The following is a 15,060-nucleotide window of genomic DNA, read 5'->3' as shown; positions in this document are numbered from 1 at the left end:
CCCGTATCTATCTCCCTTTTCCCTCAACTGCAGAAATGTACTGCGAGGAGCTGCAGATGGTTAGCTCTCTAGCCCAAGCATCTGCAGTGTATGAACAGTAATTTTAAAAGGGAAGGATTTGGAAATGATAGGTTGGAAAACACTAAATGTTTAATGTGTCATTGCTTCACCAGTAATGTGTGAAGCAGTCCCTCATCAACCCTAGAATGTGTGTCAGCAAGTTTTCATTTAAGCAGTTCAAGTCAAGGCAGCTCAGTGTTGATTTACTGACATGGTGAAAGACAGAGAAGGAGAGTGCATGTAAGTAATTGTCCCAGCAGTGCTAAATTGGAGCCTTAAGAAGAAGACCCAGAGAATACACAAGGAGGGCAGGATTATCTGCTCTGATTTAGAGTGTGGTAAAGAGCAGAGCTGAGCCCACACCTGCCCTGGGGTGCCCATCTGTCTGTTCTGAGGAGGGTTAGAAGATTATTCCAGTAAATGCATGTCTAGTACTGCATATTTTGCTTGCTCAACTTTCTCTCTTCTTTCTGTCTAACTGTGAGGTGCTGGTGGCTTTAGCAAAGGGCACGGCGTGGCACTTTTAATTCTTCACATAGACTTCTTAGGTATCTTTCCCTATAGAAAGTTGGCAGAAGTCAAACAAAAATTATCTTATGCAGAGAGGGAATAATAGAGATGCCAAGGTGGCAAAGGGCATGATTTGATTCTTGAGGTATTGCAGTCTGAACATGGCTAAGATGTTTAAAAAGAGCAACATCCTGGCAGTGCTTACAAACACTAGCTCTGCTCTTCCTGGTCATTTTCATGGCACTTAATTTTATTACAGTCATCAGCACATCAGGAATATCCAAATGAAATGAAAGTTGACCACCCAGTTTGTTTATCTTTAGAAAATGTTTTGCCTGCTTTTTACTGTTTAAAAAATAAATCCCAAAGCAAGCCCTTTCTCTGTGGTATGCAGTCCTAAGCTGTTGGGCTTATAGTTTTATGAGAACCAGGGAAGGAGTTAAAATCACTATGTCTTCCTTTGGCAGCTCCAGATCAAGCATGCTGTGACTGAGGCTGAAATACAGCAGCTGAAAAGAAAGGTAAGAATGAAGGCTGTGAGGGCAGCCATAAAATCCTTTGCTTCCCTTGGAGATTTGCCAAAATCCATTCTTGAGAATGTTTTCCAGAAAAGCTGTAAGAGCAGGTTCTTTGGATGTGCCTTGTAATAGCTGGACTATTTTTAATAGTGCTGCGCAAAGCATTTGAAATAGGGTGGGCATAAAAACAAATGAAGGACTTCTCTTTGAATGTTTAAAGCTGCCAGCTGGGAAGACATGGGCATGATCCATATTCAGCTTTTGCTCACTGGGTAATCCTACGCTGGGCACCATCCCTGGTGTTTTTGTTTTTATTTTTGGGTAAAGTTCAAATGGAGTGACTCCATATAACTTATCTGAGATACCACCATGTCAATTGTATGATTTCAATTCTTTAATGGGTAATTTTATTCTCTTCATTGTTTTGACTTTTCTTGTCCGACTGAGCTGCTAGAATGCTACCAGTTGGAAGTTCCATCTTGTCATGCCTCCCTCCCTTGTTTCCCATGCATAGACCCTTGGTCAGAAGTTGGAGAGCATCTCATAGTTTTTTGTTCATTCCCTCTGGCCCCTCTGAACTTTAACTGGAATATGTTACTCTGCTTTTTTCTTTGCTGTTACCTATCTTTGAGATAGATAAAAAATGGGGTTATGAAATACAATTGTAATGGCAATAAATCATACCAGTTTTTTTCTCTCCATAACAAGAGTTCTGCTGTGTAAGATGCTGGCTGCCCAGTTATAACTTCCTTCACAATGTTTGAAGCTGTAAAGAACTTAAGTCAGCTGTTTTGCTATTTAAGAGAGCTGAAGCAACTATAATCCTGTCTGCAACATGACTATCTACAGCTATAGCTTAGAGCACTAGTTTTTGCCTCTCGTATAAAACTAACAACTGTCCAGTATTATCCATGTCTTGGTGATTCCTCAAAGAATTTTTGTAATGCGGTGTATTTTGTATGAGGCTGCCTATGAAAGAAATTACATGTACTACAAAATATTTCAACTTAGTGTCCTTCAAATGTTTTCGAATGCCAATTTCTACAAAACCCTGCTATTTGCCATGATGGCAAAGTGGATGGAATTCAAAAAACTCTGGAGAGCACCAGACTCCAGTTGCCTATTCCTGTCCTCCATTAATATTGGATGTAAATTAGTATAATCATATCACTCTGGGTTATATTAACTATCAAAATATGTTCAGATTCCAAATACAGGTGCTGGCTTTGTAAACAATTTGAGTTTCTCAAGCAGTTCTTCCAGTGTCAAAGTGTACTACACTAAGTCGGCTTCCACAGAAGCAGTGGCTCTTCCATTGCTTCTTGGAGCTATGGATGCCTGTCCATGAATAGTTGTTTTTATGTGTTCTTTGCTTTTGCTGGTTTTGTTTGTCTGACCTTGATTTTCATTAGGTTAGTTATTAATTTTTTTGGTTAATTTTATCCTACACTAAGTAAAATTTATGCAATTGAAGTTTAGTGAGCTTATCAATTCACATGTAACTATTTTCTCTCTCTTGCATTCTCTGTCCTCAGCTGCAATCAATTGAACAGGAGAAAGCTCGCTGGCGCATTGAGAAAGCCCAGCTAGAACAGAGCGTGGAAGAAAACAAGGAGCGGATGGAGAAGCTGGAGGGGTACTGGATGGAGGCTCAGAACTTGTGCCAGGCTGTGGACGAGCACTTAAAAGAGACCCAGGCCCAATACCAGACTCTGGAAAGGAAGTACAGCAAAGCCAAGCGACTTATTAAGGAGTATCAACAGAAGTAAGAACTCCTTTTCTTTCATAAGCATGCTGACAAAGCCATTTCCCAAAGTTAGCACCCTAGCATCCAATGGGATTGATAGGGACATGGAACAAATCAGGTGACCAAGAATGGGGAGCAGGCTCGATCAACCCACCTATCAGAATAAAACACCTGTAGTAGTTATAATATGATTTTTAAAAATTAAGCTGTGCACTCTTGATAAAGAATGTGAGACGGACATGGAAAATGACTGAGCAAAATGGTCCTGCCTGCCTGCTTTCATTCCTTCCTAAATTACTTTTTTTTTTTTTTTTAGTTATATGTGAAGTACTAACTGAACTTCATTTCATAGCTTGGGGATTGGTAGGGAGAGGCTTTTCACAGAATCTTTGGACTTTAGGCAGAAATCATAGCCTGGATTTTATGTGTAGGGGTAGGATCTTGAGATGATTGAAAAGGCTGTTCCATTTCAATTGGTATGAGGGAATTACATTTTAATGTTTCTCTATATAAACAGTTTCTTGCAAATAATACTGCAAGGGAGAAAAAGATATTACTGTTTTTCTGCCCAGTATATGAATTGTGAAGATTGTTTCACTTAACAGTGAGGATTTTTGATATGGAGAAAGCATTTAAAATTGATGTGTTCCACCAGTGGCTGAAACAGGACAAGTCGTTGTATCATTCTAGGGTTCTTGTTCTGTTGGGTATACTGAATAGTCTGATTAGACTTCTTTAAAAGTAGAATATTCCTCTGGATTAGAGGGTTCTAGAGCCAAATATTGTTGATGTTGTTGTTGTTCAGTCGTTAAGTCGTGTCCGACTCTTCGTGACCCCATGAACCATATTGCGCCAGGCCTTCCTGTCCTTCACTGCCTCCCTGAGTTTGCTCAGTTTCATGCTCATTGCTTCAGTGATGCTATCTAACCATCTCATCCTCTGCCGTCCCCTTCTCCTTTTGCCTTCAATCTTTCCCAGCATCAGGGTCTTTTCCAAAGACTCCTCTCTTCGCATTAGGTGACCAAAGTATCTGAGCTTGAGCTTCATTATCAGTCCTTCCAATGAGCAATCAGGGTTGATTTCCTTTAAGATTGACTGGTTTGACCTCCTAGCAGTCCAGGGGACTCTTAAGAGTCTTCTCCAGCACCACAGTTCAAAGGCATCAATTCTTCGGCGCTCAGCCTTCTTTATGGTCCAGCTCTCACAGCCATACATTACTATTGGAAAAACCATAGCTTTGACTATGCGGATCTTTGTCGGCAAGGTGACGTCTCTGCTTTTTAATATGCTATCTAGGTTTGCCATAGCTTTCCTCCCAAGGAGCAAGCGTCTTTTAATTTCATGGCTGCAGTCTCCGTCTGCGGTGATCTTGGAGCCCAAATAAATGAAATCTGTTACTGCTTCCATTTCTACCCCTTCTATTTGCCAGGAATTGATGGGTCCAGATGCCATGATCTTAGTTTTTTTAATGTTGAGTTTCAAGCCAGCTTTTGCACTCTCCTCTTTCACCCTCATCAAGAGGCTCTTTAGTTCTTCTTCACTTTCTGCCATTAGGGTGGTATCGTCTGCATATCTGAGGTTATTGATGATTCTCCCTGCAATCTTAATTCCGGCTTGTGATTCTTCCAGCCTGGCATTTCTCATGATGTACTCTGCATATAGGTTAAATAAGCAGGGTGACAGTATACAGCCTTGTCGTACTCCTTTCCCTATTTTGAATCAATCGGTTGTTCCGTGACTGGTTCTAACTGTTGCTTCTTGGCCCGCATACAGATTTCTCAGGAGACAGGTAAGATGGTCTGGTACCCCCATCGCTTTAAGAATTTGCCACAGTTTGTTGTGATCCACACAATCAAAGGCTTTTGCATAGTCAATGAAGCAGAAGTAGATATTTTTCTGGAACTCTCGTGCTTTCTCCATGATCCAGCGAATGTTGGCAATTTGATCTCTAGTTCCTCTGCCTCTTCGAAACCCAGCTTGTACATCCGATAGTTCTCGGTTCACGTACTGCTGAAGCCTAGCTTGTAGGATTTTGAGCATAACCTTGCTAGCATGTGAAATGAGTGCAATTGTGCGATAGTTTGAGCATTCTTTGGCATTGCCCTTCTTTGGAATTGGAACATAAACTGACCTTTTCCAATCCCGTGGCCACTGTTGCATTTTCCAAACTTGCTGGCATATTGAGTGCAGCACTTTAACAGCATCATCTTTTAGTATTTTAAATAACTCAGCTGGAATACTGTCATCTCCACTAGCTTTGTTGTTAGCAATGCTTCCTAAGGCCCATTTGACTTCACTCTCTAGGATGTCTGGCTCAAGGTCAGTGACCACACCAGCATGGAGATCAGGGACATTAAGATCTTTCTTGTATAGTTCTTCTGTGTATTCTTGCCACCTCTTCTTAATCTCTTCTGCTTCTGTTAGGTCCCTGCCTTTTTTGTCCTTTATCATGTCCATCTTTGCACTAAACGTTCCGTTGATATCTCCAATTTTCTTGAAGAGATCTCTAGTCTTCCCCATTCTATTGTTTTCCTCAATTTCTTTGCATTGTTCATTTAAGAAGGCCTTCTTATCTCTCCTTGCTATTCTCTGGAAATCTGCATTCAGTTGCTTATATCTTTCCCTTTCACCCTTGCTTTTCACATTCCTTCTTTCCACAGCTATTTGTAAAGCCTCATCAGACAGCCATTTTGCTTTCTTGCATTTCTTTTTCTTTGGGATGGTTTTAGTTGCTGCCTCCTGTACAATGTTACGGACCTCCGTCCATAGTTCTTCAGGCACTCTGTCTACCAAATCTAATCCTCTAAATCTATTCATCACCTTCACTATGTACTCACAAGGAATATGATCTAAGTCATACCTGAGTGGTCTAGTGGTTTTCCCTACATTCTTCAATTTAAGCCTAAATTTTGCAGTAAGAAGCTCATGATCTGAGCCACAGTCAGCTCCTGGTCTTGTTTTTGCTGTCTGTATAGAGCTTCTCCATCTTTGGCTGCAAAGTATATAATCAATCTGGTTTCGGTATTGACCATCTGGTGATGTCCATGTGTAGAGTCGTCTCTTGTGTTGTTGGAAAAGAGTGTTTGCTATGACTAGCTTGTTCTCTTGACAGAACTCTATTAGCCTTTGTCCTGCTTCATTTTGAACTCCAAGGCCAAACTTGCCTGTTATTCCGATTACTCCTTGACTTCCTACTTTAGCATTCCAATCCCCTATGATGAAAAGGACATCTTTTTTTGGTGCTAGTTCTAGAAGGTGTTGTAGGTCTTCATAGAACCGGTCAACTTCAGCTTCTTCGGCATCAGTGGTTGGGGCATAGACTTGGATTACTGTGATGTTGAATGGTTTGCCTTGGATACGCACTGAGATCATTCTGTCGTTTTTCAGGTTGTACCCCATTACTGCCTTTCCCACTCTCTTATTGACTATGAGTGCAACTCCATTTCTTCTAAGGGTTTCTTCGCCACAGTAGTAGATATAATTGTCACCTGAATTAAATTCACCCATTCCTGTCCATTTCAATTCGCTGATTCCCAAGATGTCGACGTTCAATCTTGTCATCTCATGTTTGACCACATCCAGCTTGCCTTGGTTCATAGATCTTACATTCCAGGTACCTATACAATATTGTTCTTTACAGCATCGGACCTTCTTTTCGCTTCCAGATACATCCACAGCTGAACGTCCTTTCGGCTTTGGCCCAGCCGCTTCACTCTTTCTGGAGCTACTTGGAAATGCCCTCCACTCTTCCCCAGTAGCATATTGGACACCTTCCGACCTGAGGGGCTCATCTTCCGGCGTCATATCTTTTAGCCTTTTAACATTGTCCATGGGGTTTTCTTGGCAAGGATACTGGAGTGGGTTGCCATTTCCTTCTCCAGTGGACCACATTTTGTCAGAACTCTCTGTCATGACCTGTCCGTCTTGGGTGGCCCTGCACGGTATAGCTCATGGCTTCACTGAGTTACGCAAGCCCCTTCGCCACGACAAGGCAGTGATCCATGAAGGGGAGAGCCAAATATACCCCCCTTAAATATTTGGGTGCAGTCTGCACAACTCTTCCTGAAGTTGCTACTAAATTGTCATTTTACTTACAAAAGGGGGAAATTATTAATTAAATAGGGACAAATATTTCATTAATTTAAAATTAAATTAAATTCTGCATACTAAATAAATTTTACTTTTTCTCTTGGGCCTGCTTACTTCTTTGTACCTTCTTTTGGGAACATGGCTCACAGCGTGCCATTAAAATGCAAGTACAACCTCTGCCTCAAAGAAGTTATGGTCCCTGCTCTAAGAAATGTTATGCTACCATGATCAGCCCTTTTTCACCATTAGATAGTGACTTTGGTTTTAACCCCCACCCCCTTTTCCACTTGCAGAGAAATTGAGTTCCTCAAGAAGGAGACAGCTCAGCGTCGCATCCAAGAGGAGTCTGAATTGGCTCACAAGGAGGAAGTTGACAAGTTGCAAGAGAAGGTGGGCATCAAGGACAGTGCTGGGGGCTTACCGTGAGCCCAGAAGGAAGGAGAAAGAAGGAAAGGGATTTGCTGTGACTGGAGAGGCCTTAGTTCTGCCTCAGGACGCATGAGAGAACGCTTGCTGTTGGAAGGACCTAGCTGTAAATATGAGCGCTTGTCACAAGGCTGACAGGTGGGGGAGGAAGAGGGGAACATACCTACCTTTCTGAACTCCTTTACTGCTGGGCATGAATGTTTTCAACTTGAAGGATCTCATCTGAAGCAATCAATCATTAGTTAAGCAGTAGATCCTGCAGCTGGAGGGAGAGGGGAAGATCTTGAATCCTTCTGACTGTCTGATTGATAATTGCATCTCATGCCCTTTTCACACGGGATCCTGTCTTTGCATAGTGGAAATCCTTTAGTTGTGTCTTTCTGAAGCTTCTACCAGAGGATTTTTCCATCAGATATTAAACCCATTGTTCTTCCCCAGGTCCTGTGATGTGAGAAACCTACTTGATTTTACATCAGAGCATATCAGATCCCATATAGATCTCTAGGATACAATCTTAATGTTATGAATTATCTCTTCCTCACATACATTGCTTTGCAGCTGAATGGGGATTACATATTAGACACCAGGCCTCACTGACTCTGTGACAGATCTCATGGTCAAATCTATATCTGATTTTTCTTACCAGGCCATGGGGAAACTCTGCCACATCTTGGATCTTACATCAGGCAGTGTGAAACATGTCAGATTTGTCAGGATGTTCCCATGCTTCTGTATGTTAAATGTTGGTGCACATGCATGCACATATGTGTGTGTGAATGGTTTTGAGTTTCTGTGATAGGAATGCCTGATATGAGAGCAAAACCAAAGTCAAAACCTTTTCTGTGAGTTATCTAGGAAACTCTTAATGGCTGTTTATTCACCAGCTCCCTCTGCAGTGCATTGTTGGAAATGCAGCCCCTAAAAGCTATAAACCAATTACAGTTACACCTTTTTAAGGTGGTGTTCCCCTTTACTCACCATCTTGACCCTGATCATGGAAGCAGATCCACAGATTATTAGTTACAAAGGAAAAGCGTGAGGATCACAGTAATAAAAGCCAAAGTTAGCAGAAGTCAGTTTTACTTTTTTGAAGGAACCAAACCTTAGTTTTACATAGATTCATGCAGCATTTTTATTCCTGGGCTGCCAGATGGAAAAATAACAGAATTGGGCAACATTTGCTATGATTGTGGTGGCTGAAAAAAGTGAGAGTGTGACCTTGGGATAGGCCAAGCAACACTCCAAGCTGGTATATCCCAGAGAAAGTTTTTGTGTGCAAAATAATAATCTGGTCTGGTCTACATGTGCACCTATGTGAGGTAGTAATTGATTACAGAAATGGTAGGAATGAGCTGCCTCAATCTGGATTGTAGATGGTGAATTCTTTTTTTGAATTCCTCTGTTTTCTGCTGCCATATTCAGCTGCAAATGTAGACCTGGCCTAAGTCCTCGATAAACCATAGAATGATAGGCAGAGAGAACTAGTGCGGAAGGATGCTTAGCTATGTTAGCTCTTCCCTGCTTTACAAAGCATAATTAAGAGCGCATTCCCTGTTTTTGAAATCTGGACAGTCTAACCTTTATCTAATGAATATAAGCATTACAGACCATTGTTAGGAAAAGTACAAGAACTTGATTGCAATATAACTCCATTCCTTTTTTTAAGGAGTTTGACCTTTATCCAAGCAACAAAGTGAAGGGTTTAGCTCTGTTTTCCCAGTGATTGCCCCCATGATGTTCTCTCCAAACAGTTCTTTCATCATCATCGTCATCATCACTCCACTGATTTCTTGACCTGCTCCCCATGTATATTGCTGCCCAACATTTTCTTCTCTCCTTCTCTGTTTTGGCACAGTAGCTGATTGTTTACAAAGTTCTGAAACAGGTACCTTGATGGAGAATGGTGATGGAGTTGGGCAGCCTATAAATAAATAAAGGACACGGCAGGAATTTTGGACAAGGGTTGGAAGGAAGGTTAGCCAAAATTCAGTTTCCAGAGATGTCAGATCTATTTGCCTACTGCAGGAAGTGTTTGTAAGAGAGCACCTTTGTGATTGCCAAGTCCAAGTTTGAAAATAGAAGTGGGGTCTTTGTGATGTTGCCTCCCGTTGGCATGCCAAAAATCAAAGATTATAGGAGTGGTCCAACATCTAGATAGCCATAGGTTCCCTACTACTTCAGCTTTAATTGGAAGGGTTGTTTATTCACTTATTCCAGAAGTGAACAAACCATGGTCCATGAGATGCACACATACCCTAAGCCCCATTTTTGAGGCTCCTCAGAGCTTTTCACCAGGAATGTGACATTAGGCAGCAAAGTTGCATTTTTTCCTTTGTTAATTAGGAAACGCTTTAAAATAGATGTGTTTACCTATTTTGTTTTTTGTTTTTTTTAAAAAAAACTCTTTCTGTCCGAAATGGGAAAAAGGATTAAACATTTCAAGCCTGGGGAGCTCATTATCTTTCCGGCTACACCTCCAATATTTTTATATCAGTGGAGGTGTTTCATATTGTTCAAAGGTATCCCTACTGCATTGTAGTAGTTTAAATATGATGTAATTGAAGCATTAGTAAATATTGCCAAACCAGGCCAATTCAGGAAAGTTTGTTCCTGATGCAGAAAGCATAGTTGCCTAAATGCATTCCTTGCCATCACTATTACCTGCAGTTGTAGAGCTACCATTGAATCAAATAGATTGCCAAGCTATAGACCTGATCTTTTGTGCATGTGGATGGTGCAGCCAGTTATCCAACAGGTGGAATTTCTGTCCCCAAGCATGGCCTTCTGTTGGTCCTGTTTCAGAGTAATTCATTAGTAGTGTCAAGGATTTTTATACATCCTCTCACATATAACATACAGAGTTAACAATCTGAAAGTATAATAGCGCTATTGTGGGAGGTGAGTCCAATTTTTTTTATTTTAATAGGGGCTCATTTCTTCTCCCTTGCTGAATGAGAAGCAGAGGCATCTGGAAATATCTGTGCCATGATGCATAACTTGCGGCCCTCCAGATTTTTCTAAGTTGTGCCTTCAACCCAGTCAGCATGCTCAGTAGTGAGGGGTGCTGGGAAGGTAATTCAGCAACCTATAGAGAACTTGATATATACCAGTGCAACAGGAAATGAAAATAACATGAAAACTGATTACAAACCTAAGCCATTTAAAATCTGCAGTAAACAAGGTCTCCTAGTTTGTATTCATGCACATACTTAGCATCACCCTTACTGCCCTTCACTTTAATCATTTTTTCTCACCATTTCTTCCTTTAGCCATTTCCTGTTGTTATCTGTGACTCTGAGCCAGCCAGTCCATTGGTGTCTCCAGGCACATTATCTGCATTTCTTTCCTGAGTCCTCCTACCTCTTCCCCATCCCAAATCTTTGTTACTCTACCTGGAGAATTTCTCTTTATCCCTTTCTGTTATGTGTTTTTCAGATCTCTGAACTGGAGGCGAAGCTGCAGACTTTGAAAAATTCCAACCCGACTTAAAAAAAGAATGAGAGAGCAGAAAAACATATAAACCAACCAGAGAAATTAATTCGTCTTATTATTAACTATTATTATTATTCGCAAGGGACATCTTTAGAATTTTCTTCCACCCATGCCCAGTCTTTATTCTTCCCTCATCCTGTGCCTCGTTCCCTTTATTTTACTGCAGGGAAAATACTGTAAAGCCCAACACAGTCAGAAGAACTACTACAGTAAAAGTAGTAAATGGCCTTGCCATCTGTTGAGTATGGGGGAAAGAGGCTGTGAAAGACCAGGTGGGGTGGTAAAATTCTAGATGGACTGCAGAGGCACAACCCACCTCTTGATGGTGATGAATCATTGTCAGTTTCTGTGTCCGGTGTGCGTCTTGTGTCAACTGGAGGAACAGACCATGGAGGGCGGGGAAGTGGTCACGTGTGTCCGACAATTTGTGTCTTCTGTCCCATCTGCCTGATGAGAACCTTAAGGATTGGGACTGATGCCCCACCTCTATACATTGACTCGATGGCTCTTCAGTTGTGCAGGCAACAAACTGGAACATAGAAGGACTCTGCTGGTGACAAATAAGACCAGCAGTTTTCATTTTGCTTCTTAATCTTAATCTGAATCTTAATATTTTGAGCCGGGGGGCTTGGGGTGGGTGGAGGGTGGGACACTTGTCTAGCTTTGAGATTGGAAGATCTTGCCTTTAATTTTCCATCCTTTGGACAACTTGGAATCCATTATTCTCTGTGTTTTGTGGTGGGACATGTATCTGTTTTCTAAGGAGTGAGTCAGCAGGAGGTTTTGCTGGCCATCTTTGGGACCGAAAAGAGGCTGTGGCCTCCAGAATCCCTGCTGGCATCTGAAAAGACACCATGGTTGACTTTTACATCAGGGAAGAAATGTCAGCCTGTTTTTCTTTTCCTCATTACATTTTATTCACATTGTTTTGGAAGATTCCTGGGAATCTCTATTCTGGAGACTAACAAACTGGACTCTCCCAAGGGACTTGAGGGTTCAAACATAACTGCTAAGAGCAAATATATCAAGGCAGCTGTAGCCAGGAACTGAAGCCAGAAACTTTAGGAAAACATGGAACTGCCATTCTGTATTTGCCAGAAGGAAACTCCAGAGGCCACCAGTTTGTGCTGGATCCATCTCGCCACCATCAGCATTAGGGTTTGCTGGGGAAATGGGAATCTGGAACTAGATGGGAGCAAAAAATGAAAAAAAGAAAGCCCTGCTGGTCAAAAACAAAGTGCATGATGAACCGTGTCTCTTTAATGGTAAGGGTTGTTGCCTCTTAGTCTTCATTCATTACATCACTCCCAGGTCTGGGGACCACTGCACAGGTCCATGCAGTGCTGGGATTTTGAGTTGGCAACTCTTGTTGGCATACAGCTCTCCCTGGCAGTGACCCAACGTCATCTGAGCTATTGTTGCACATGCTTACCTTGTCAGTATCTTAACTTTTCTTTTCCAAAAGAACCGTTAGCATAGGCAGTAACAGCAGGAAGGCCCAAAGTGCTGTGACACCTTAGCTATTTGGGAGATCTCATGCCACAGCAGTTTTGAGCTACCTCAGATGCTGGTGGTAGGTTACAATAGCTGTCTAAGGTGTCACAGGATTTCAACTTTTTTTTTTTCCAACCCCTTCCCTCTATTTAATGAAGTGAAGCTGAATGCTATAGTTGTTATTCCATGTTCCTGCATGCTTATGAATCATGAGCTAGGAAGCAATTTTCCAAAAAGCTATGTCATTCAGAACCAAAATACTACACCACAGAGAAGAGATTGCAAAAGAACATTTCCATGGAATAGCAGGTCCTTACAAGCACCAGAAGTCTTGAAATCTTCTGTATTCCATCAATTTCATGGACAGTTTATAAGATATGCAATGTTAGTGTGAAGGATCTATGTTATGTTATGGGACTAATGGCCAGTGTTGTATGCAGGGATAATATTAAAGAGAGTAAGAAAAAAACAAATCTATTGTGAAATACAGCAAGATGGAACTCTCAAGAAAGTTATCCACAAATGTTTTCTCTATTAATGGGCTTGGTTCACACAACATACTAAGCCATACTGTGGTTTGTTTGACATTTACCATGTGCAAATCCAGCACAATTGAAGCTTAGTCAATAAACTACAGTAAACATACCATGATTTACATGATGTGTGAAACCAGACTTGCCTATCCTTGTACTTTCTTGGACAGAGTTTTTCTTGTTAGTTATTTTGACCTGTTCTTGTACCTGGATTTTGGCTGAATGTTGTATCATTTAAACAATTTTTAAACATGCACCAATAATCAAGTCCCATATAAGATTTTACACATAAACTAAGCTGATTAGAGCTGAAAAGCATACAAGTTCCTTCCCTTTTTGGTATTCCCCAAATGTGTCAAGTTATAATTCCCATGATTCGAAGCCAGCATATGAGTGTTGTAGTTCAGCACATCCAGAAGACACCAGGTTGACAAAGCTGCCAGAAACAACTCTTCAGGTTTTTTTTCTTCTTGTTTTAAATATATAAAAAAGGGGTGCAAATCATGCAGTTTCTTGCATCCAACCACAGCACCACCTACTGGGTGATACCAGACTCCTGGTTATGTTAAGTTTTTTGACAGTATTTTTATGGCATTGTTAGCTGTGCACTCAAGGTTATGGAATATCTTCCATGAGAAGTGGCAGTAGAAGTATATTTTGTAAAGTGGTTGCTGGAAAAGTAACATTTTCTCTCAAAAAGAACAAAACTATGCTGCTTCAAAAGCTTGGAATTTATTATTTTAAACTAGTATTCTGTCAGGAAAAGTCTGGACTCTTATTTTTAGAACCATCATCTCTAAATTTTGTGACAAAAGTGGAGAGTCCTGTTGTTCTGGACTTCATGTGCTCATGCATTTTTCACTTTGGGGAAGAAAACTCCAGGATATTTCCTTCATGTAATTTGAGAGAGGTATTCTTTAATAATGCTATGGAAAAAAGATACCAGTGATGATAGAGACTGAATATCAGGGTCTTCATTATAGTAGCAGGTTTATTTTGAAGGATGATGACTCCATTTATTTCTCCAATGCTCACCCAGAAATTTCCAGATCCATAATGAGGACATGTGGTTTGTTTATGATAAAAATCATTCATTTATCCTTCATAATTTGGAATCCAAAGGGTTGGCTATTTATGATGGGTGCAAAATGTTCACAAGGTGCATATTCAAGATTACTTCCCAGGGTTAGGTTAACATTTGCATATTTCCATGATCTGTTTATATACCCACATTGGTCAAATAGTGACAAATTGGTGGGTTTTTCCAAGTTTTATTTATACATGGAATGGGTATTCTATCCACATACCATGATGTGTGAATAAGGAGTTTCAGTGTGGCAAATATTTTGGATTCAGTAATCAAAAATTAAAAGGTGAGATGTTGTGTCCAAGACTGTTTATCCTAGAATGGGGGAATCGGGATTTGGGAAGGGCCACCTTCCTATCTCCTCTACATTGCAATCACATTGTAAGTGTTCTCACATATCTATCCTAAAACCCAGTGCTGTTGAAGCTAAAGGCATCATATGTTCATGCACATGTAACTTGGCGAGTATGCATTTTAATGCTTTCTGAATTGCTAAAACGTTTACTGGAAGTCTAGCTCAGCCATTTACAGCCTGAATCCCCTTTACGTGTTATATTAGTTCCAGCACATTTTCCATCAACTGCTATGGGGATAATGGAGTTTGTTGTATGGCACCTGAAGGATCCAGGTTCTGGTAGGGTGGTCTTACATGTCTATGATTCAGCGATGTCATTCAAAATGACTCATCCTATGCTATGCTCTCTATACATACAGATGGAAAAGGTTACAGAAATAGCCACAAACAGGAGAGATTGTGCCCTACTCCTGATGACATGGGAATTCCCATACATACAAAACGAAAGCCATGGGAAGTAGCTCTAAAGGTAACAAGGCTCTCCTCCATCTCCATCCTGGGTTACAGTACATTAAGTAGATTTGCATCCGGCAAGATAATGTAAGAGATACACAACATGCTCTAACTGGATGTAAGGTGGACAGGGAGATGTAATCTGAAAAGCAGATAAGATTTAAAAGAAAACATCGTAAATTTAATCTCACAAGTATAAATGTGTATGTATATAATATATATATGTATGTATGTATGTATGTACGTATTGTTCCTGGTTTTGTATTCCAATTGTCCCACCATCTGGTCATATAAAT

General features: G+C 40.8%; 1 protein-coding gene across 1 annotated transcript in view; it reads left to right on the top strand.

Moving 5' to 3' along the window:
- PPP1R9B (protein phosphatase 1 regulatory subunit 9B) overlaps positions 1–10,975 on the top strand; it is a 67,053-nt gene extending 56,078 nt beyond the window's left edge. Inside the window, exons 7-10 of the mRNA XM_088143502.1 lie at positions 1,038–1,091; positions 2,624–2,853; positions 7,218–7,314; positions 10,786–10,975. Of these exons, the coding sequence (XP_087999628.1) occupies positions 1,038–1,091; positions 2,624–2,853; positions 7,218–7,314; positions 10,786–10,839 (435 nt within the window). The 3' untranslated portion in view covers positions 10,840–10,975. The remainder of the gene's footprint in view (positions 1–1,037; positions 1,092–2,623; positions 2,854–7,217; positions 7,315–10,785) is intronic.
- The last annotated feature ends 4,085 nt before the right edge of the window (positions 10,976–15,060 follow it).

This window comes from Python bivittatus, unplaced genomic scaffold (genome assembly GCF_059951505.1).
Source record: "Python bivittatus isolate LINGU-HERP-01145 unplaced genomic scaffold, Pbiv_v1 ctg000410_np1212, whole genome shotgun sequence".
NCBI lineage: Eukaryota > Metazoa > Chordata > Lepidosauria > Squamata > Pythonidae > Python > Python bivittatus.
This window is presented reverse-complemented; position numbering and strand designations above follow the sequence as displayed.